The 22,271-nt window shown below is 45.1% G+C and overlaps 2 protein-coding genes across 3 annotated transcripts in view; one reads left to right on the top strand and one right to left on the bottom strand.

The window, feature by feature from the left end:
• LOC141060146 (uncharacterized) overlaps positions 1 to 22,271 on the bottom strand; it is a 233,730-nt gene that overhangs the window by 188,180 nt on the left and 23,279 nt on the right.
• Positions 9,455 to 22,227, top strand: LOC141060042 (uncharacterized). Of its 2 annotated transcripts, none has more exons than XM_073556303.1 (7): positions 9,455 to 9,560; positions 9,686 to 9,796; positions 9,904 to 10,071; positions 10,155 to 10,278; positions 10,394 to 10,491; positions 10,863 to 10,920; positions 20,312 to 22,227. In XM_073556303.1, the coding sequence occupies exons 2-7, from the start codon at positions 9,689 to 9,691 to the stop codon at positions 21,622 to 21,624; spliced, it is 1,869 nt and encodes a 622-aa protein (XP_073412404.1). In that variant the 5' UTR covers positions 9,455 to 9,560; positions 9,686 to 9,688; the 3' UTR covers positions 21,625 to 22,227. The 2 variants fall into 2 exon arrangements, with proteins under 2 accessions (XP_073412404.1, XP_073412403.1); XM_073556302.1 differs by having other exon boundaries at positions 9,652 to 9,796.

The raw sequence follows: 22,271 nt of genomic DNA, 5'->3' as shown, positions 1-22,271 counted from the left end.
GGAGAGTGGCCAGTAGATTATTACACTGCCTTTATACAGAGAGTGGCCATCAGATTATTACACTGCCTGTATACGGAGAGAGAGAGTGGCCATCAGATTATTACACTGCCTGTATACGGAGAGAGAGAGAGTGGCCAGCAGATTATTACACTGCCTGTATAAGGAGAGTGGCCAGCAGATTATTACACTGCCTGTATACAGGGAGAGAGTGGACAGCAGATTATTACACTGCCTGTATACAGGGAGAGAGTGGCCAGCAGATTATTACACTGCCTGTATACAGGGAGAGAGTGGATAGCAGATTATTACATTGCCTGTATACAGAGAGAGAGTGGCCAGTAGATTATTACGCTGCCTGTATACAGAGAGAGAGAGTGGCCAGCAGATTATTACACTGCCTGTATACAGAGAGAGAGTGGCCAGTAGATTATTACACTGCCTTTATACAGAGAGAGAGTGGCAATCAGATTATTACACTGCCTGTATACGTAGAGTGGCCAGCAGATTATTACACTGCCTGTATACAGGGAGAGAGTGGACAGCAGATTATTACACTGCCTGTATACAGGGAGAGAGTGGCCAGCAGATTATTACACTGCCTGTATACAGGGAGAGAGTGGATAGCAGATTATTACATTGCCTGTATACAGAGAGAGAGTGGCCAGTAGATTATTATGCTGCCTGTATACAGAGAGAGAGAGTGGCCAGCAGATTATTACACTGCCTGTATACAGAGAGAGAGTGGCCAGTAGATTATTACACTGCCTGTATAAGGAGAGCGGCCAGCAGATTATTACACTGCCTGTATACAGAGAGAGAGTGGCCAGCTAATTATTACACTGCCTGTATACAGGGAGAGAGTGGACAGCAGATTATTACACTGCCTGTATACAGGGAGAGCGTGGCCAGCAGATTATTACACTGCCTGTATACAGAGAGAGAGTGGCCAGTAGATTATTACACTGCCTGTATAAGGAGAGTGGCCAGCAGATTATTACACTGCCTGTATACAGAGAGAGTGGCCAGCAGATTATTACACTGCCTGTATACAGGGAGAGAGTGGACAGCAGTTTATTACACTACCTTTATACAGGGAGAGAGTGGCCAGCAGATTATTACACTGCCTGTATACAGAGAGAGAGAGTGGCCAGTAGATTTTTACACTGCCTTTATACAGAGAGAGAGTGGCCAGCAGATTATTACACTGCCTGTATAAGGAGAGTGGCCAGTAGATTATTACACTGCCTTTATACAGAGAGTGGCCATCAGATTATTACACTGCCTGTATACGGAGAGAGAGAGTGGCCATCAGATTATTACACTGCCTGTATACGGAGAGAGAGAGAGTGGCCAGCAGATTATTACACTGCCTGTATAAGGAGAGTGGCCAGCAGATTATTACACTGCCTGTATACAGGGAGAGAGTGGACAGCAGATTATTACACTGCCTGTATACAGGGAGAGAGTGGCCAGCAGATTATTACACTGCCTGTATACAGGGAGAGAGTGGATAGCAGATTATTACATTGCCTGTATACAGAGAGAGAGTGGCCAGTAGATTATTACGCTGCCTGTATACAGAGAGAGAGAGTGGCCAGCAGATTATTACACTGCCTGTATACAGAGAGAGAGTGGCCAGTAGATTATTACACTGCCTGTATAAGGAGAGCGGCCAGCAGATTATTACACTGCCTGTATACAGGGAGAGAGTGGACAGCAGATTATTACACTGCCTGTATACAGGGAGAGCGTGGCCAGCAGATTATTACACTGCCTGTATACAGAGAGAGAGAGTGGCCAGAAGATTATTACACTGCCTGTATACAGGGAGAGAGTGGACAGCAGATTATTACACTGCCTGTATACAGAGAGAGAGAGTGGCCAGTAGATTATTACACTGCCTGTATAAGGAGAGTGGCCAGCAGATTATTACACTGCCTGTATACAGGGAGAGAGTGGACAGCAGATTATTACACTGCCTGTATACAGGGAGAGCGTGGCCAGCAGATTATTACACTGCCTGTATACAGAGAGAGAGAGTGGCCAGTAGATTATTACACTGCCTGTATAAGGAGAGTGGCCAGCAGATTATTACACTGCCTGTATACAGGGAGAGAGTGGACAGCAGATTATTACACTGCCTGTATACATGGAGAGCGTGGACAGCAGATTATTACACTGCCTGTATACAGAGAGAGAGAGTGGCCAGTAGATTATTACACTGCCTGTATAAGGAGAGTGGCCAGCAGATTATTACACTGCCTGTATACAGGGAGAGAGTGGACAGCAGATTATTTTACTGTCTGTATACAGGGAGAGCGTGGCCAGCAGATTATTACACTGCCTGTATACAGGGAGAGAGTGGCCAGCAGATTATTACACTGCCTGTATACAGGGAGAGAGTGGCCAGTAGATTATTACACTGCCTGTATACAGGGAGAGAGTGGCCAGCAGATTATTACACTACCTTTATACAGGGAGAGAGAGTGGCCAGTAGATTATTACACTGCCTGTATAAGGAGAGTGGCCAGCAGATTATTACACTGCCTGTATACAGGGAGAGAGTGGCCAGCAGATTATTACACTGCCTGTATACAGAGAGAGTGGCCAGTAGATTATTACACTGCCTGTATAAGGAGAGTGGCCAGCAGATTATTACACTGCCTGTATACAGGGAGAGAGTGGACAGCAGATTATTACACTACCTTTATACAGGAAGAGAGTGGCCAGCAGATTATTACACTGCCTGTATACAGAGAGAGAGAGAGTGGCCAGTAGATTATTACACTGCCTGTATAAGGAGAGTGGCCAGCAGATTATTACACTGCCTGTATACAGGGAGAGAGTGGCCAGCAGATTATTACACTGCCTGTATACAGAGAGAGAGAGTGGCCAGTAGATTATTACACTGCCTGTATACAGAGAGAGAGAGTGCCCAGCAGATTATTACACTGCCTGTATACAGGGAGAGAGTGGACAGCAGATTATTACACTGCCTGTTTATAGGGAGAGAGTGGCCAGCAGATTATTATACTGCCTGTTTACAGGGAGAGAGTGGCCAGCAGATTATTACACTGCCTGTATACAGGGAGAGAGTGGCCAGCAGATTATTACACTGCCTGTATACAGGGAGAGAGTGGCCAGCAGATTATTACACTGCCTGTATACAGAGAGAGAGTGGCCAGCAGATTATTACACTGCCTGTATACAGAGAGAGAGTGGCCAGCAGATTATTACACTAACCTGTATACAGGGAGAGAGTGGCCAGCAGATTATTACACTGCCTGTATACAGAGAGAGAGTGGCCAGCAGATTATTACACTACCTGTATACAGGGAGAGAGTGGCCAGCAGATTATTACACTGCCTGTTTACAGGGAGAGAGTGGCCAGCAGATTATTACACTGCCTATATACAGGGAGAGAGTGGCCAGCAGATTATTACACTACCTGTATACAGGGAGAGAGTGGCCAGCAGATTATTACACTACCTGTATACAGGGAGAGAGTGGCCAGCAGATTATTACACTGCCTGTTTACAGGGAGAGTGGCCAGCAGATTATTACACTGCCTGTATACAGAGAGAGAGTGGCCAGCAGATTATTACACTGCCTGTATACAGAGAGAGAGTGGACAGCAGATTATTACACTACCTGTATACAGGGAGAGAGTGGCCAGCAGATTATTACACTGCCTGTATACAGAGAGAGAGTGGCCAGCAGATTATTACACTACCTGTATACAGGGAGAGAGTGGCCAGCAGATTATTACACTGCCTGTATACAGAGAGTGGCCAGCAGATTATTACACTGCCTGTATACAGGGAGAGAGTGGACAGCAGATTATTACACTACCTTTATACAGGAAGAGAGTGGCCAGCAGATTATTACACTGCCTGTATACAGAGAGAGAGAGAGTGGCCAGTAGATTATTACACTGCCTGTATAAGGAGAGTGGCCAGCAGATTATTACACTGCCTGTATACAGGGAGAGAGTGGCCAGCAGATTATTACACTGCCTGTATACAGAGAGAGAGAGTGGCCAGTAGATTATTACACTGCCTGTATACAGAGAGAGAGAGTGCCCAGCAGATTATTACACTGCCTGTATACAGGGAGAGAGTGGACAGCAGATTATTACACTGCCTGTTTACAGGGAGAGAGTGGCCAGCAGATTATTACACTGCCTGTATACAGGGAGAGAGTGGCCAGCAGATTATTACACTGCCTGTATACAGGGAGAGAGTGGCCAGCAGATTATTACACTGCCTGTATACAGAGAGAGAGTGGCCAGCAGATTATTACACTGCCTGTATACAGAGAGAGAGTGGCCAGCAGATTATTACACTACCTGTATACAGGGAGAGAGTGGCCATCAGATTATTACACTGCCTGTATACAGAGAGAGAGTGGCCAGCAGATTATTACACTACCTGTATACAGGGAGAGAGTGGCCAGCAGATTATTACACTGCCTGTTTACAGGGAGAGAGTGGCCAGCAGATTATTACACTGCCTATATACAGGGAGAGAGTGGCCAGCAGATTATTACACTACCTGTATACAGGGAGAGAGTGGCCAGCAGATTATTACACTACCTGTATACAGGGAGAGAGTGGCCAGCAGATTATTACACTGCCTGTTTACAGGGAGAGAGTGGCCAGCAGATTATTACACTGCCTGTATACAGAGAGAGAGTGGCCAGCAGATTATTACACTGCCTGTATACAGTGAGAGAGTGGACAGCAGATTATTACACTACCTGTATACAGGGAGAGAGTGGCCAGCAGATTATTACACTGCCTGTATACAGAGAGAGAGTGGCCAGCAGATTATTACACTACCTGTATACAGGGAGAGAGTGGCCAGCAGATTATTACACTGCCTGTATACAGAGAGTGGCCAGCAGATTATTACACTGCCTGTATACAGAGAGAGAGTGGACAGCAGATTATTACACTGCCTGTATACAGAGAGAGAGTGGCCAGCAGATTATTACACTGCCTGTATACAGAGAGAGAGTGGCCAGCAGATTATTACACTGCCTGTATACAGAGAGAGAGTGGACAGCAGATTATTACACTGCCTGTATACAGAGAGAGAGTGGCCAGCAGATTATTACACTGCCTGTATACAGAGAGAGAGTGGCCAGCAGATTATTACACTGCCTGTATACAGAGAGAGAGTGGACAGCAGATTATTACACTGCCTGTATACAGAGAGAGAGTGGCTAGCAGATTATTACACTGCCTGTATACAGGGAGAGAGTGGCCAGCAGATTATTACACTGCCTGTATACAGAGAGAGAGTGGCCAGCAGATTATTACACTGCCTGTATACAGGGAGAGAGTGGCCAGCAGATTATTACACTGCCTGTATACAGAGAGAGTGGCCAGCAGATTATTACACTGCCTGTTTACAGGGAGAGAGTGGCCAGCAGATTATTACCCTGCCTGTATACAGGGAGAGAGTGGCCAGCAGATTATTACACTGCCTGTATACAGAGAGAGTGGCCAGCAGATTATTACACTGCCTGTATACAGGGAGAGAGTGGCCAGCAGATTATTACACTGCCTGTATACAGGGAGAGAGTGGCCAGTAGATTATTACACTGCCTGTATACAGGGAGAGAGTGGCCAGCAGATTATTACACTACCTGTATACAGGGAGAGAGTGGCCATCAGATTATTACACTGCCTGTATACAGAGAGAGAGTGGCCAGCAGATCATTACACTGCCTGTATAAGGAGTGGCCATCAGATTATTACACTGCCTGTATAAGGAGTGGCCATCAGATTATTACACTGCCTGTATAAGGAGTGGCCATCAGATTATTACACTGCCTGTATACAGAGAGAGAGTAGGCTGCTGTGCACACTCACGGCAGCCCCGCCCTGCCCCAGGCTTTATTTATTTTTGCATCCATGTCTGAGCCTGCATTGCCCTTCATCTGTGTTTGCTGGTCAGGCAATGTGTGGAGGTCAAACCTGAAATGTCTGTGTTCAGACCTGGTTGGCCTTCATCTGCACCTGCTCCATCTGGCTGCACGGGAGTGATGCAGATATGCTTCAGGTATGGATTGCATTTGATATGGTCTTGCTTTTAAAACATTTAGGAGGCCGCAATGGCACAGTGAATAAATAAAAATGTAGAGTAGGACCCCCCCATATGAGATTGCCTTGGCGGGGTGGCTCAATATATTGATCAATATTTTGCTAAATGTCTCATTTTGAATGCAGTAAGATATGTGCATATGCACCTCATGTTATGCGTTCTGACCACTGGCAGTGCTGGCTCTTCTCTTTTTATTTTAGATTATTACACTGCCTGTATACAGGGAGAGTGGCCAGCAGATTATTACACTGCCTGTATACAGGGAGAGAGTGGACAGCAGATTATTACACTGCCTGTTTACAGGGAGAGAGTGGACAGCAGATTATTACACTGCCTGTATACAGGGAGAGAGTGGCCAGCAGATTATTACACTGCCTGTATACAGGGAGAGAGTGGCCAGCAGATTATTACACTGCCTGTATACAGGGAGAGTGGCCAGCAGATTATTACACTGCCTGTATACAGGGAGAGAGTGGCCAGCAGATTATTACACTGCCTGTATACAGGGAGAGAGTGGCCAGCAGATTATTACACTGCCTGTATACAGGGAGAGAGTGGCCAGCAGATTATTACACTGCCTGTATACAGGGAGAGAGTGGCCAGCAGATTATTACATTGCCTGTATACAGGGAGAGAGTGGCCAGCAGATTATTACACTGCCTGTATACAGAGAGAGAGAGTGGCCAGCAGATTATTACACTGCCTGTTTACAGGGAGAGAGTGGCCAGCAGATTATTACACTACCTGTATACAGGGAGAGAGTGGCCAGCAGATTATTACACTGCCTGTATACAGGGAGAGAGTGGCCAGCAGATTATTACATTGCCTGTATACAGGGAGAGAGTGGCCAGCAGATTATTACACTGCCTGTATACAGAGAGAGAGAGTGGCCAGCAGATTATTACACTGCCTGTTTACAGGGAGAGAGTGGCCAGCAGATTATTACACTACCTGTATACAGGGAGAGAGTGGCCAGCAGATTATTACACTGCCTGTATACAGGGAGAGTGGCCAGCAGATTATTACACTGCCTGTATACAGGGAGAGAGTGGCCAGCAGATTATTACACTGCCTGTATACAGGGAGAGAGTGGCCAGCAGATTATTACACTGCCTGTATACAGGGAGAGAGTGGCCAGCAGATTATTACACTGCCTGTATACAGAGAGAGAGTGGCCAGCAGATTATTACACTGCCTGTTTACAGGGAGAGAGTGGCCAGCAGATTATTACACTGCCTGTATACAGGGAGAGAGTGGCCAGCAGATTATTACACTGCCTGTTTACAGGGAGAGAGTGGCCAGCAGATTATTACACTGCCTGTATACAGGGAGAGAGTGGCCAGCAGATTATTACACTGCCTGTATACAGGGAGAGAGTGGCCAGCAGATTATTACACTGCCTGTTTACAGGGAGAGAGTGGCCAGCAGATTATTACACTGCCTGTTTACAGGGAGAGAGTGGCCAGCAGATTATTACACTGCCTGTATACAGGGAGAGAGTGGCCAGCAGATTATTACACTGCCTGTATGCAGAATGCCCCCAAATGTTTTTTCAGAAAACCACAAAATAATACAAAAACAGTGTTGTCTACCTCCTCCTTCATCTCTTCCACCTAGACCTCCACCAATTGGACCTCCACGTCCTGGTTCAAGATTATGTTTTTATTGTATGTAATTTTCCTATCCACATCTGTTTGTTCTCCTCTTACCTCCATTTTGCTTCCTTTTCCAGCCCCCTAACCCTTACTATGACCATTTTACAGACCAACGTTTGGGTCCCTATTGACTTCTATTGGGTTCAGGGTCAAGTTCTGATGTTGAACCGAACTTTGGACTACAGTTTAACTGAACCTGAACATCATCGCGTGCACTCATTCTGAGATGGTACACTATCTTCAGTTGAGCATGGAGGAGCAGCAGGTAACGTTATCTGTGGGAAGCCAGAGATCGGTATACGGTGTCAATAGTTTAGTACAGAGATGCAGCAGGTAGAGAGAAAGCTTGACTAAAGGCTGGGAGCTCAATAATCTCACAAGGAAGGAAATGCAAGTCCAGGTTTCAATAGGTTGCTCAATCAGGAAATCACAGGGTGGAGCCAATCAGGAACAACACAGGTACTTATTTCTTGACTAGGAAGGAGATGTCCAAAGAGTTGAGTAGCTTAAAGGAAAGAGCTTCTGCCTGGTACACAGGAGTTGCTGGCTTTGAGCCCTGACACCCTTATTTAGAGCCTTTCTTTGTTATCAGTCCTGACTCTCCTGCTGATACATATCAGGTTACTGCAGTTATATGCTGCTAGAGTATATTCCCCGGTAGGCAGATTTTTATCTAGATATGTTGAATGTCTGCTTTCTGGAAATTTGGAATTCCCCCCGGTATAGGATAATAATAATCTTTATTTTTATATAGCGCTAACATATTCCGCAGCGCTTTACAGTTTTGCACACATTATCATCACTGTCCCTGATGGGGCTCACAATCTAGATTCCCTATCAGTATGTTTTTGGAATGTGGGAAGAAACCGGAGACACCGGAGGAAACCCACGCAAACACGGGGAGAACATACAAACTCCTTACAGATGTTGTCCTTGGTGGGATTCGAACCCCGGACCCCAGCGCTGCAAGGCTGCAGTGCTCGGTGCCATGATTTCTATATGTGCTAGAAATCGCTCCCCTATTATTATTATATCCTGTAAGAAGAATATTAAGAAAAGGAATGGTGATATATTCCAAATAAGAGGTAAGTACAAGATTATCATCATTCATATATATATATATATATATATATATAAATTCTGGGATGGGCGTCACATTGAATCTCCAGGTTAGAAGCATATCATCGATGTACAGGCACTAGCAAATAGGCAAAATCCTGCAGAAAATTGTGCAAAGCCCAAAAACCCCTAAGACAAATGAATGAAAAAAGTTGGTGGAAGGATACAAAACACATCATCACAAAGAGGAACATAAAGGCACATTATAACAGGTAATGGGCAGAACACAGAACAGCCATAGAACACACAGTGTATATAGGGTCGGCTCTTGTCTAGGTTTTCCCACTACAAGGCTCCGGGTGGTGCCGCTGGAGAAAAGTCGCTCTATACACACCCAACGCTACATTCTGGACACCATGGCGATAGCACGGAGAACAAAAGTGGAGAAATGGCAGAAGATTCTGCCGGACACAACTCTACGAGGGAGGAGGCTGCACTGACTTCTGCACATGTGTATAGCCTGGCGACTGCAGGACCTGTGGTGATGTCATGGTCATGTGATCAGTCACATAGGGGAGGAGTAAAGCTGTGGAGGTCTGACTTGGACTGTGCAGCACTTCCTGTCATGTGACTATATACATGTGTCCTATATCCTCTAACATGTATAGAACTGATCACATGACTGTGACATCACCGCAGGTCCTAAGAGGTCACAGCTGATCAGTGACCGGTCAAGGTACGTGCGACTTATCCCAGTCCTGAGACTCTGTGCTTTATCTATATTTTTACAAATATCAGACTGCGTGCAGTTCTCCTTGTTCCCTCAGGTTCCTGATGTCCAGAACTCTTTCCCTTTATTAGACGATGGTCCTCTCCATCAGTGACCCCCCGAGGATGGAGCAGGACAGAGACCACATGGCGGCTCGGATATTAGACCTCACCCTGGAGATAATCTACTGGATCACTGGAGAGGTGAGAGCTTCTCATCCCTCTGATCTCTAGGAATAAAGCAGGGAAATGACGGGAAAGGTGAAGGATTCTTGGCCTCTGTGTAGTGATCGGCGTCTCCCCATACACAGGATCACACAGTAGTGAAGACGACGTCTGGGGAGTGTGTGACCCCCCGTGTGTCAGGAGGGAGGAGCAGGACCCCGAGTGACATCACCGAGCCTCCACCTCATTCACTGATCCATGAGCAGAAGATCCTAGAACTGACCAATAGGATCACTGAGCTGCTGAGCGGAGAGGTGAGCGCTGCCGGGAATGCTGGGACATTATACAATAACGCCGGGGGAGGGGTCTGCTAATGACGGGTCATTGTGTGTGTCAGGTTCCTATAAGGTGTCAGGACGTCACCGTCTATTTCTCCATGGAGGAGTGGGAGTATATAGAAGGACACCAGGATCTGTACAAGGGCGCCATGATGGAGGATCACCGGTCCATCACATCTCCGGGTAAGAGGAGACCTTCCTGGGGTGTAGAGAACAGGTCTGAGAGTCGTCTAGATTCCCCATCATCTGCTCATCACATATAGACAATGTATTCAGTCTCTGCGGTTATCTCCTATAGATGGATCCAGTCCGAGAAATCCCCCGGAGAGATGTCCCAGTCCTCTAGATTCCCAGGATCGGCCAGAGAAGGAGGAAAATGTCCCCCGGGATCATCAGGTAGATGAGATTTCTGTACATTCTCTATAGATCGATCTGATGAAGCTTCTAATAATCCCCGGCTCCTGTGCCGAGTACTGGAGACTTTATTTGGTTTCAGCTGCAGTCAGTGGTGACTACATAATAAAATTGTACAAATTTCCAGATATTACTGTGCACAACTTCTCACCGCAGGAAAGAAGGTTCAGTCTCAGTCAGTGACTTTACTGTAAATCCAGTGATGGTGCTGAATCATGTGAGCGCAGGCGTAATGGTCACAGAGTCCGCGTCATGCAGAGGCATAATAGGAATTATGTGTAAATTAGTTACACTACACTCTGCTTCTTTTTTTTCTTATGTTTTCTCATATCTATCATTTGGGAATATTGTAGGAAAGTTCTGGTGGAACAGAGTATGGACCTGAAGACCCCACGTCAGTGTCAGTGACCGGTAAGAGCCGCTCATAAATCATTCTACTGTAAATCTCTTTATTGTATTTATATGTTAGTAATGGAATCACTGATAGGAAATGCAGGAAAAATGTCTTTCCTCGTAATTATCATTGATTGATTTAGTGCAATATATTACCCGACACTGATAATGTGATACAACATGGACACAAATACAATCACAAAAGTGAGGGGCACTTAGTCCTTTATTGGATGCCCCCTGACTGGTGTGCCCCGTTTACAAGGGGTTAAAGTGTGTGTCCCAATGTTCCTTGCATCTCCTTGTCTCCTACCTTCCAGTTTGTCATCATGACAACTTCCCCCTGTTTCTCCTCCCTTTGTGCTCTCTTTATAAATGATGTCCCAGCCTGGTTTTTTGGTGTTTAAGTCACAGCGGTGGTCAATTTGTTTTACCATAAGAGTTTTACATGTACGAAGTCGGACTTGAGCCGGGAGTCCGGCTGGGCATATTGATTCGTACCGGTTCTTTTGGCCAATTGTGCCTTACCGGTGATTTTGATACTTACGAGCTGTGCATGCCATTTTCGCTCTGACCAACCTTCACCCATTAAAAGAAAAAAATGTTTGGTTAAATATATGTATTGTCTTTTATTACATGGGACACCCCGGGAAAAAAAACATGGTTTTGTGGGTCTCACCAGTCTGCAAATGCTGAAGTGAAGATTACATGATACCCTAAGTCTAATTTGTCAACCCATCGTATGTGGACCTCACAGAGAAAACGTGATGTCTCTGGGGCTACTCGCACTCTCCTCATGGGGTGAATATGGTGGAAAGGCCGCAAAGGATAGAAACCAGACTGTAGCTGCTTGGATACATCATGATTGGTGGGGTCTAGACTCTGAGACCCTCGCATATCCTAGGAATCATGGAGTTGCACCACCTTCACTGTCTTCCCTGTAGAGCGGCAGTGTATCTACATTTCTGTTCAAAGTAATGAGGACGACTTCAGTTCCCTCTACAGGGAAAACAGTATAGACTTTCCACAGCGCAGTGATAATCCCAGTGTGCTTGGAATAAGCTCTTCTGCCTATAAAAAGAATACCATAGAATCATTGAATCGTAGAGTTGGAAGGGACCTCCTGGGCCATCTGGTCCAACCCCCTGCTCAAAGCAGGATTCGCTAAATCATCCCAGTCAGATGTCTGTCCAGCCTCTGTTTGAAGACTTCTATTGAAGGAGAACTCACCCCCTCTCGTGGCAGCCTGTTCCACTCATTGATCACCCTCACTGTCAGAAAGTTTTTTCTAATATCTAATCTGTGTCTCCTCCCATTCAGTTTCATCCCATTGCTTCTAGTCTTTCCTTGTGCAAATGAGAATAAAGATGATCCTTCTACAATGTGACAGCCCTTTAGATATTTGTAGACAGCTATTAAGTCTCCTCTCAGTCTTCTCTTCTGCAAGCTAAACATTCCCAAATCCTGCAACCTTTCCTCATAAGACAGGGTTTGCAGACCGGTCACTATTCTGGTTGCTCTTTTCTGAACTTGCTCCAGTTTGTTGATGTCTTTTTTAAAATGTGGTGCCCAAAACTGGACACAATATTCCAGATGAGGTCTGACCAAAGAGGAGTAGAGGGAAATAATGACTTCACGTGATCTAGACTGTATGCTTCTGTTAATACATCCTAGAATTGCATTTGCCTTTTTTGCTGCTGCATCACACTGTTGACTCATATTCAGTCTGTGATCTATTAGTATACCCAAGTCTTTTTCACATGTGCTATCACTTAGCCCTATTCCTCCCATTCTGTATATGCTTTTTCATTTTTATTGCCCAGATGTAGTACTTTGCATTTTTCCATGTTAAAAACCATTCTGTTAGTTGCTGCCCACTTCTCCAGTTTATTTATATATTTTTGAATCTTCTCTCTCTCTCTTCTACCAGTGCTTCAACCCTTCTGAAAAAAACTATTTATTCGGACAAGAATTTCACAATTTTCAAACAATTTTTTTTGTTAGGCCATTATAAGGGTTAAAAGTTGACAAGCAATTTCTCAATTTTTCTAACAAAATTTACAGTTCCATTTTTTTAGGGACCACCTCACATTTGAAGTGTGTTTGGGGGGGTCAATATGACAGAAAATAAGAAAAAGTGACACCATTCTAAAAACTGCACCCATCAAGGTGCGCAAGACCACACTCAAGATGTTTATTAACGTTTCAGGCGCTTCACGAGAACTAAAGCAATGTGGAATGAAAAATGAACATTTTACTTTTTTCTCAAAAATTTACTTTGGAACCAAACTTTTTTATTTTCACAAGGATATTGAGAGAAAATGGACTACTATTTGTTGTGCAATTTCTCCTGAGTAAGCCGATACTTCATATGTGGGGAAAGCCACTGTTTGGGCGCATGGAAGGGCTCAGAAGAGAGGGAGCACTGTTTGACTTTTTGAACGCAAAATTGGCTGGAATCAAAGTCGGGTGCCATGTTGCGTTTGGAGACCCCTAATGTACCTAAACAGTGGAAACCCTAATCCCAACCCTAACAATAACTCTAACCACAACCCTAACCCCAACACCACAAACCTAACCTCAACACAACCTTAACCTCAACATAACCCCAACCTTAGCCCCAACCCTAACCCTAGCCCTAACCCTAGCCCCAACCGGCAGCCAGAATTCAATCCAGAGAAAATTATAGGCACCGAACTCACACTAAAGCTAGAGTCACACATAGCAATCTCGCTAGCGAGATCGCTGCTGAGTCACAACTTTTGTGACGTAACAGCGATCTCACCAGCGAGATCGCTGTGTGTGACAGCGATCAGCGAGCGGCCCCCCTGCCAGTATCGCTGTAAAAAACCTCTGGACATTTTTTTGGTCGCTGGGCTCCCGCTGGCCAGCACGCATCGCTGCGTGTGACAGGCGGGAGACCAGCGATCAGCTGTAAAAAATAGAATTAAAATAAAAAATATTGTTATTCTCACCTTCCGGCGTCCCGCGCAGCCTTCCTCTCTCCACGCTCCGGTCCCAGTAATCCTTTGCACGAATGGCCACGAGTCTTTGCGCTCCCGCGAGACCGTGACTCTTGCAGTCATTCTCGCAAAGGATTACTGGGACCGGAGCGTGGAGAGAGGAAGACTGCGCGGGACGTCGGAAGGTGAGAATAACAATATTTTTTATTTTAATTCTATTTTTTACACGGATGGCAAGCGATGCCGGGCGCTCGGCATCGCTGTGCTGATCGCTGGTGAAGCTGTCTGTTTGACAGCTCACCAGCGATCACATAGCGACTTACCAGCGATCCTGACACCTTGATATCGGTGTCGGTATCGCTGGTAAGTCGCTGCTGATCAGATATATATTGCTGATCCTACTGACCTAAATAGGCATCGTTGGATCCATAACCAAGGAGAATTGTTGGCAATTAAATGTGGGTCCTTCCCTGACCTACTTGCTGGTTCTCATGAAGAGGTTTGGAGTATTCTCTGGTTTGAATTTTAATTATTTGCAATCATCTCTTTCCACAATTTCCCGGGTGATCTGGTCTGTGACTCTCAGGACAAATATCTTAGAGTTCAGATCTCCGCTATTCTACAGCATTATAGGCAGGGGTGGGATTCAGCCGGTTCTCCCAGGTTCGGTGGAAGCGGTTGTTAAAAAAGCAGCCGGTTCCCTGAACCGGGAAGATTCACAGCCGCGATCTGGTACTTTGATGTTCCTGCAGGCAAGGAGCAGAGGAGGACTCTTGCTCTGCTTCTTAGTCCCGCCCGCCAGATACCGCGCATTGATACGTGCTCTGCTCTGTCTTACTCTGACTACTGGACAGAGCACAGCACACCCCGGAGGCCCCCGCGCACTGATTCCTGCGGCGCAGTGCGGCTATTGGCGGGTAATTAGAGGAGCTGAGCTCGCTGGAGGAGTCACCGCATGCGCCACTGCCCAGACTTGTCAATGTGAGCTGAGCCCAGGTGTGATTTGCTTTCTGTGCACACCCGGAGGCCGGAGGAGCAGGGCAGGCGGTGCGGGGCCTGGCCATCCAGGAGGCCTCAACCGCGGCCGCGGGATTACTTCAGTCTTCTTCAGAGTCAGACGCGTCGCAGCCTGTGTATCTGGTACACAGTCCATCGCCAGGTCAGTTACTGTCTGTATGTGCTGCATATTGGGACCTGTGCAGTGCTGCCTAGGACCTGTGCCTGCCTATTGGGGACCTGTTTTGCCTACTAAGGACCTGTGCCTGTCTATTGGGGACCTGTACTGCCTATTAGGGACCTGTGCCTGCCTATTGGGGACCTGTACTGCCTACTAAGGACCTGTGCCTGTCTATTGGGGACCAGTACTGCCTATTAGGGACCTGTGCCTGCCTATTGGGGACCTGTGCCTGCCTACTCGGGACCTGTGCCTGCCTATTGGGGACCTGTACTGCCTATTAGGGACCTGTGCCTGCCTATTGGGGACCTGTGCCTGCCTACTCGGGACCTGTGCCTGCCTATTGGGGACCTGTGCCTGCCTATTGGGGACCTGTACTGCCTGTTAGGGACCTGTGCCTACCTATTGGGGACCTGTGCCTGCCTACTCGGGACCTGTGCCTGCCTATTGGGGACCTGTACTGCCTATTAGGGACCTGTGCCTGCCTATTGGGGACCTGTGCTGCCTACTAGGGACCTGTGCCTGCCTATTGGGTACCTGTGCTGCCTATAGGGAACAATGCTGCCTATTGTTGACATGTGCTGTCTATTGGGGACCTGTGCTGCCTATAGGGAAAAATGCTGCCTATTGTGGACCTGTGCTGCCTATAGGGAACAGCTACTTGTATATGTTTGAGGAAAAGGTGCATGTAAAGGGGTGTGGCTTAATAATGGCTGTGGCTTAAAATGGGTGTGGCTTAAAATGGGTGTGGTTTTCCTACACACAAACACAGAACCTGTTGTTAAAAATTTGAATCCCACCCCTGATTATAGGTATTTAAACTGAGACCTGCTGAGAATAAACTAAAGGCGTGATCTTTTCCTCTCTTTGTGACTATAAGGCAAAATTAATATCCTTAAAGGGAATCTGGCGGTAGGATCAACCCTCTTAAGCCGTGTATGTGGGTACGTATGTCTTAGGAAACTGAATAAATTGGTACCTTGATATCTGCGATCTGATGTCTTATTCCAGAGAAATCCACATTTTTATCAATATGTAAATGAGCTGTTAAGTTCTATGGGTCGGTCATAGATCTCCCTGAGAATCTGGAGGCAGATTCTCAGGGAGATTTATTTCCAGCCCATAGATCTTACATTTACTTATTAAGAAAAACATGGATTTTTCAATAATAAGACATCAGATTTCAGATATCAAGGTATCATACAATTTTTTTCAGCTTTCTATGGCCTACATGTCCATACAGACGACATAGAAGGGTTGACCCTACCGAAATATTCCCTTTAAAATTATATATCTTCCCAGATGGCTGTGCGCACGCTAAAATCCTACTAGCGCACGGTCTGCGCACCCTATGCTAAAGATAGGGTGCGCAGATCGCATGCGGCTGTGTGCGATAGTAGGCGGCGATGACCGGATGGGGCGGGCAGGGAGCCGGCAGGGGGCGGGGCTTAGCGGCGCCGAGCGCTGTGTGGAAAATACGCTAGTGTGAAACTAGCCTTAGATATGAGTACCATGGCCACGACTTTATATAGGGCCCTCCTTTGCTCTCACAAGAGTTTATCTAACTTCATTTATAGAAAAAGAAAACAAAAGGTGCAAAAAATCCTTCCAGGTATGTACCAAACCTCATGCAATAGTCCAAAAAAATGAAGGCAGCACTCCAATAGCAAAAATACCTATTTTTGCTATTGGAGTGCTGTCTTCATTTTTTGGACTATAACTTCATTTATAGATATAAAAATCTGTGTCACCCTAAGCTTTTGCCTCAATACGGTGGCGAAGGCTTGGGTGGTGGCCAGAACCATGCCTTACTGTGAGATCATTGATACCTCCCCTTAAGCTTCCCTGGGGCACAACAGTCATTTGCCCCCCTTCTACATCGCCCTATTGGTGTGCTTGGGGCAATTACTTGGGCCAACTCTTCATTGCTTCGCCCACTGTCCCACTTTTGAGTCTCTGAAATCTCGTTGTGACCTGCCTGACTGCATTTTTTCAATATGTTTAACTCAGACACATGATTACCACACAGTTTGGCTCCAATTAAATACTATTAGGTTCCACTAAGTAACAATCGTTGTTGGGGACAACAGACCTAGCTACAACGTTAAGATGTATATATAACTTGTTATATACATCTACTTTTTAACCTTTTGATAGTGCCCTGGTTAAGTGGAGGAGGGGGACATACCGGAGCTTGAGCTTGTCCTTGGTGGTCAGCTCATAAGCTACAGTATACAATATAGATTCTTGCATAGAGTCTACTACAACCCCATTAAACTGCCGAAAATGGATTAGACTCCGACTTTTGAGGTGGAGTAGTACAAGAGACATTTACACATGCCGCCTAGTCCTGTCCCAATCTCTAGTCGGAGATCATAGAATCTTAGAATGTTAGAGTTGGAAGGGACCTCCAGGATCTTCAGGACCTCCTGGGCCATCTGGTCCAACCCCCTGCTCAATGCAGGAGTCACTAAACCATCTCAGACAGATGTCTGTCCAGCCTCTGATTGATGACTTCCATTGAAGAACTCATCACCTCTCGTATATAAAGATATCATGCCTATGTATATTCAGTTCCCTCAGATCCTCTCTCCACAAGTAAGTCACCTTGGGGTTTTGGATGATTTGCTCCAAGATTCCTATGTAGGACTCATCTTTCAAACTCTTACTTTCTGTGCCAGGAGAGGACTCAGAATTGTCAAAATGTGGATTTTTTTTTTGTTAATTTACTTTCAAGTTAATTCAACATAATAGCGGATGGCTACTGACAGACCCCAGAGACTATAGAAATAGAATTTTCCAGGAAAATCCTCGCAAATACAGGTGTTTCTCACAAAAATTAGAATATCGTCAAAAAGTGAATTTATTTCAGTTCTTCAATACAAAAAGTGAAACTAATATATTATATAGAGTCATTACACACAGAGTGATCTATTCCATGTGTTTATTTCTGTTAATGTTGATGATTATGGCTTACAGCCAATGAGAACCCAAAAGTCATTATCTCAGTAAATTAGAATACTTTATAACACCAGCTTGAAAAATGATTGTAAAATCTGAAATGTTGTCCTACTGAAATGTATGATCAGTAAATGCACTCAATACTTGGTCGGGCTCTTTTTGCATCAATTACTGCATCAACGCGGCGTGGCATGGAGGCGATCAGCCTGTGGCAATGCTGAGGGGTTATGGAAGCCCAGGTTGCTTTGATAGCAGCCTTCAGCTCATCTGCATTGTTGGGTCTGGTGTCTCTCATCTTCCTCTTGACAATACTCCATAGATTCTCTATGGGGTTAAGGTCAGGCGAGTTTGCTGCCAATCAAGCACAGTGATACTGTTGTGTGTACACCAGGTATTGGTACTTTTGGCAGTGTGGACAGGGGCCAAGTCCTGCTGGAGAATGACATTTCCATCTCTATAAAGCTTGTCGGCAGAGGGAAGCATGAAGAGCTCTAAAATGTCCTGGTAGACGGCTGCGCTGACTTTGGTCTTGATAAAACACAGTGGACCTACACCAGCAGATGACCTGGCTCCCCAAACCATCACTGATGGTGGAGACTTCACACTAGACCTCCAGCAGCTTGGATTGTGGCCTCTTCCAAATGAAATGCAAAATATACTTTCCTCTGAAAACAACACCTAGGACCACTGACAACAGTCCAGTTCTTTTTCTCATTGGCCCAGGTAAGACGCTTCTGGCGTTGTCTATTGGTCATGAGTGGCTGACACAAGGAATGTGACACTTGTAGCCCATGTCCTGGATACGTCTGTGTGTGGTGTGAAGCAATGACTCCAGCAGCAGTCCGCTCCTCGTGAATCTCCCCCACATTACTGAACGGCCTTTTCTTAACAATCCTTCCCAGGCTGCGGTTATCCCGGTTGCTTGTGCACCTTTTTCTACCACACTTTTTTCTTCCACTCACCTTTCCATTAATATTCTTGGATACAGCGCTCTGTGAACGGCCGGCTTCTTTAGCAATGACCTTTTGTGGCTTCCCCTCCTTGTGGAGTGTGTCAGTGACTGCCTTCTGGACACCTGTCAGGTCAGCAGTCTTCCCCATGATTGTGGAGCTACTAAAACAGATTTTTAAATGCTTAGAAAGCCTTTGCAGGTGTTTAATGTTAATTATTCTAATTTACTGACACAATGACTTTTGGGTTTTCATTGGCTGTAAGCCATAATCATCAACATTACCAGAAATAAACCCGTGGAATAGATCACTCTGTGTGTAATGACTCTATGGAATATAGGAGAGCTAGAGAAGAGTTCCTTGCAGCTCAGTCAGAGTCCTGGTGTGGAAGGAGCAACAGTGAGGAGTTCCTTGCAGCTCTAACAAAGCTTTGGTGAAGTAGCAGCTATTCAGGAGGAAAGCTGCACTCAGGTGCTGGACTCTGTTGCTGGGAGCAATAACAACAGAGCAAAGATAAGTGGTTTTTCTCTGTTTGTAACTTTCCTTATGTGTGTTTTAGTGCAGTGGTGGGATTAGTTTCTGCACCGTCCAATTCATTAGAAAGGGATAGGTGCATGGCGAGCTAGGGTTTTAAGGTATCCTGCTCGTTGCCAGGTGCGGAACCTGCCTAGGGATCGTCAGGAGTGTAGGGACACTGACTCAGGAGAGTGCAGGAGGTCTCCACGTCCCCGTTCCCTATTGCAGGGCCCTCCATTGTATCGGTTTCCCTGGTGTTTCCCTTATCTCTGTAAATTCGCCCTGCTGGAGGCGGTGTATCCAGATACACGTGTAACTATTGAAATTTGCCTGCTGAAGGCGGTGTATCCGGCTGCACGTTTCATTGTTTAAATTTGCCCTGCTGGAGGCGGTGTATCCAGGGTCACGGGTGTCATAGAAATTCGCCCTGATGGAGGCGGAGTATCCAGTCATCCGTGACATCACAGCAATATTGCTTCTGGATACTAGGAAAACATGAGACGCTTAGCACATAATTTGGCCAATTCATGCATGCCCAGCAGCCATCGACAATGCGGTCTCAGAACTGCTGGGACCCTATGGGTCTAGTGGGAACACCGCTCTAAGACTGAAGTCTGAATTTATGGGTAGATGTGAATACCTCTCTTTAAAGCCTGAATTTATGGGTAGGTAGGATCCTGTTGCAATTAAGAACCACCACATACTGGAGGGCAGAGTTCTCGGTCAGGGAGCTAATATTATTATTAGACGATATAGGATAATTTAGCACTTTGAGAGCTTTATGAAAGAGGTTTTTATGTATGATTTATATTTTATTATGGATCGACAACCATTGTTTCTTTTTCCAGGTGAAGATATGATGACAGGCTTCGATGGAAATCATCTTTGTCCTTCAAATCATGAAACCGAAGAAAATACCACGCAAACTAATGCCATAACGCCTAATATGTATGTAATACTTTGCAGCACAGATCTGTCCCCTGGTACTGCTGATCACAAGATACCTTCATCTAATGATTCACTGATCGGAAAACAAACAACTGAACATAGGCCGAATAACTCATTTCCATCTGGGAAACAATTTAACAAGACATCTGATCTTCCTATGGAAGAAATAATTACCAAATACGAAAGACCATTTTCATGTTCAGAATGTGGAAGCTGTTTCCGCTATAAATCAGGTCTTGAAAATCATCAGAGATGTCACACAGGGGAGATGCCCTTTTCATGTTTGGAATGTGGAAGATGTTTCCGCTCTAAATCATCTCTTGTTGTACATGAGCGAACTCACACAGGGGAAAAGCCATTTTCATGTTCAGAATGTGGAAAATATTTTAGTCAGAAATCAAATCTTTCAGGACATCTAAGAATTCACACAGGGGAGAAGCCGTTTTCATGTTCGGAATGTGGCAAATGTTTTATCATGAAATCAATTCTTGAGGGACATCAAAGATGTCACACAGGAGAGAAGCCATTTGCATGTTCAGAGTGTGGGAAATATTTTGGCAAGAAATCAATTCTTAGGGAACATAAAAAAACTCACACTGGGGAGAAGCCATATTCATGTTCGGAATGTGGGAAATGTTTTGGCAAGAAATCATTTCTTATGGAACATCGACGAATTCACACAGGGGAAAAACCATTTAAATGTTTTGAATGTGGGAAATGTTTTGGCCACAGATCAGGTCTTATCAAACATCAGAGAACTCACACAGGTGAAAAGCCATTCTCATGTCCAGTATGTGGGAAATGTTTTCCCCAGAGGTCAGGTCTTGTTAAACATCAGAGAACTCACACAGGTGAGAAGCCTTTCTCATGTCCAGTATGTGGGAAATGTTTTACCCAGAAGTCAGGCCTTATTAAACATCAGAGAATTCACACAGGGGAGAAGCCATTCTCATGTTCAGTATGTGGGAAATGTTTTCCCCAGAGGTCAGGCCTTGTTAAACATCAGATAATTCACACAGGGGAGAAACCATTCTCATGCTCGGTATGTGGGAAATGTTTTTCCCACAGGTCAGGCCTTGTTAAACATCAGATAATTCACACAGGGGAGAAACCATTCTCATGCTCGGTATGTGGGAAATGTTTTTCCCACAGGTCAAGTATTGTTAAACATCAGAGAACTCACACAGGGGAGGAGCCTTTCCTGATAGTGTAAGGGTATATGTGCATAGAGGGATTCTTTGAGGGAGTAAAAACGACACATTTTATAATGGTAACTTCTCCAGTAATTTTCTTTGGGGCACTTTTGAGGGGATATTCAATTTGTGAAGAGATTTTAAAGAGTTTTTTCAAGCATATTTGAATTTTTTTTTTCTCCTGAAGTTTTTTTTTTTTTTGCAGCCTTGTGCTTGGAGAATGCCTAATTTGAACCATTTTGCATCAGGTGGCACTTAAAAGAAGTGACATGCAGATGTTTGCGACCACTTGTTTTTCCAAACCACAAGTGGAAGAAAAACGCTGAAAAGAATGATCATATGAAAAGTAAAGTGGTTTTACAATAGAAATGATTAGCAAGAGTATTTTAAGGTTTTGAATGATGTTCCAAGTATTTTTCGGAGCAGACATGCTCTAAATCTTCAAAACACGCAGTGTGCACATAGAGTTACAGAGACGGGATAAGGTAATACACTGTACTACAAAAGTAGTGTAGTGTATAATCTATGCAATCAATGAATCGTATGTTCATATTGTAGGACTAGTAATGAAAAAAAATGTTTGAGTGCTTTTAATAAAATTGTACAAAAAAATTCAACTCTCAGTTTTCCCAATAAAAATAGTTTAATTTGCATATGCAACCCCGTT

This window comes from Dendrobates tinctorius, unplaced genomic scaffold, assembly GCF_039654945.1.
Source record: "Dendrobates tinctorius isolate UK_male_01 unplaced genomic scaffold, ASM3965494v1 ptg000232l, whole genome shotgun sequence".
In the NCBI taxonomy this organism is placed as follows: Eukaryota; Metazoa; Chordata; class Amphibia; order Anura; family Dendrobatidae; genus Dendrobates; species Dendrobates tinctorius.
The sequence above is the reverse complement of the archived record's forward strand: the minus strand, read 5'-3'. Positions and strand labels throughout refer to the sequence as shown.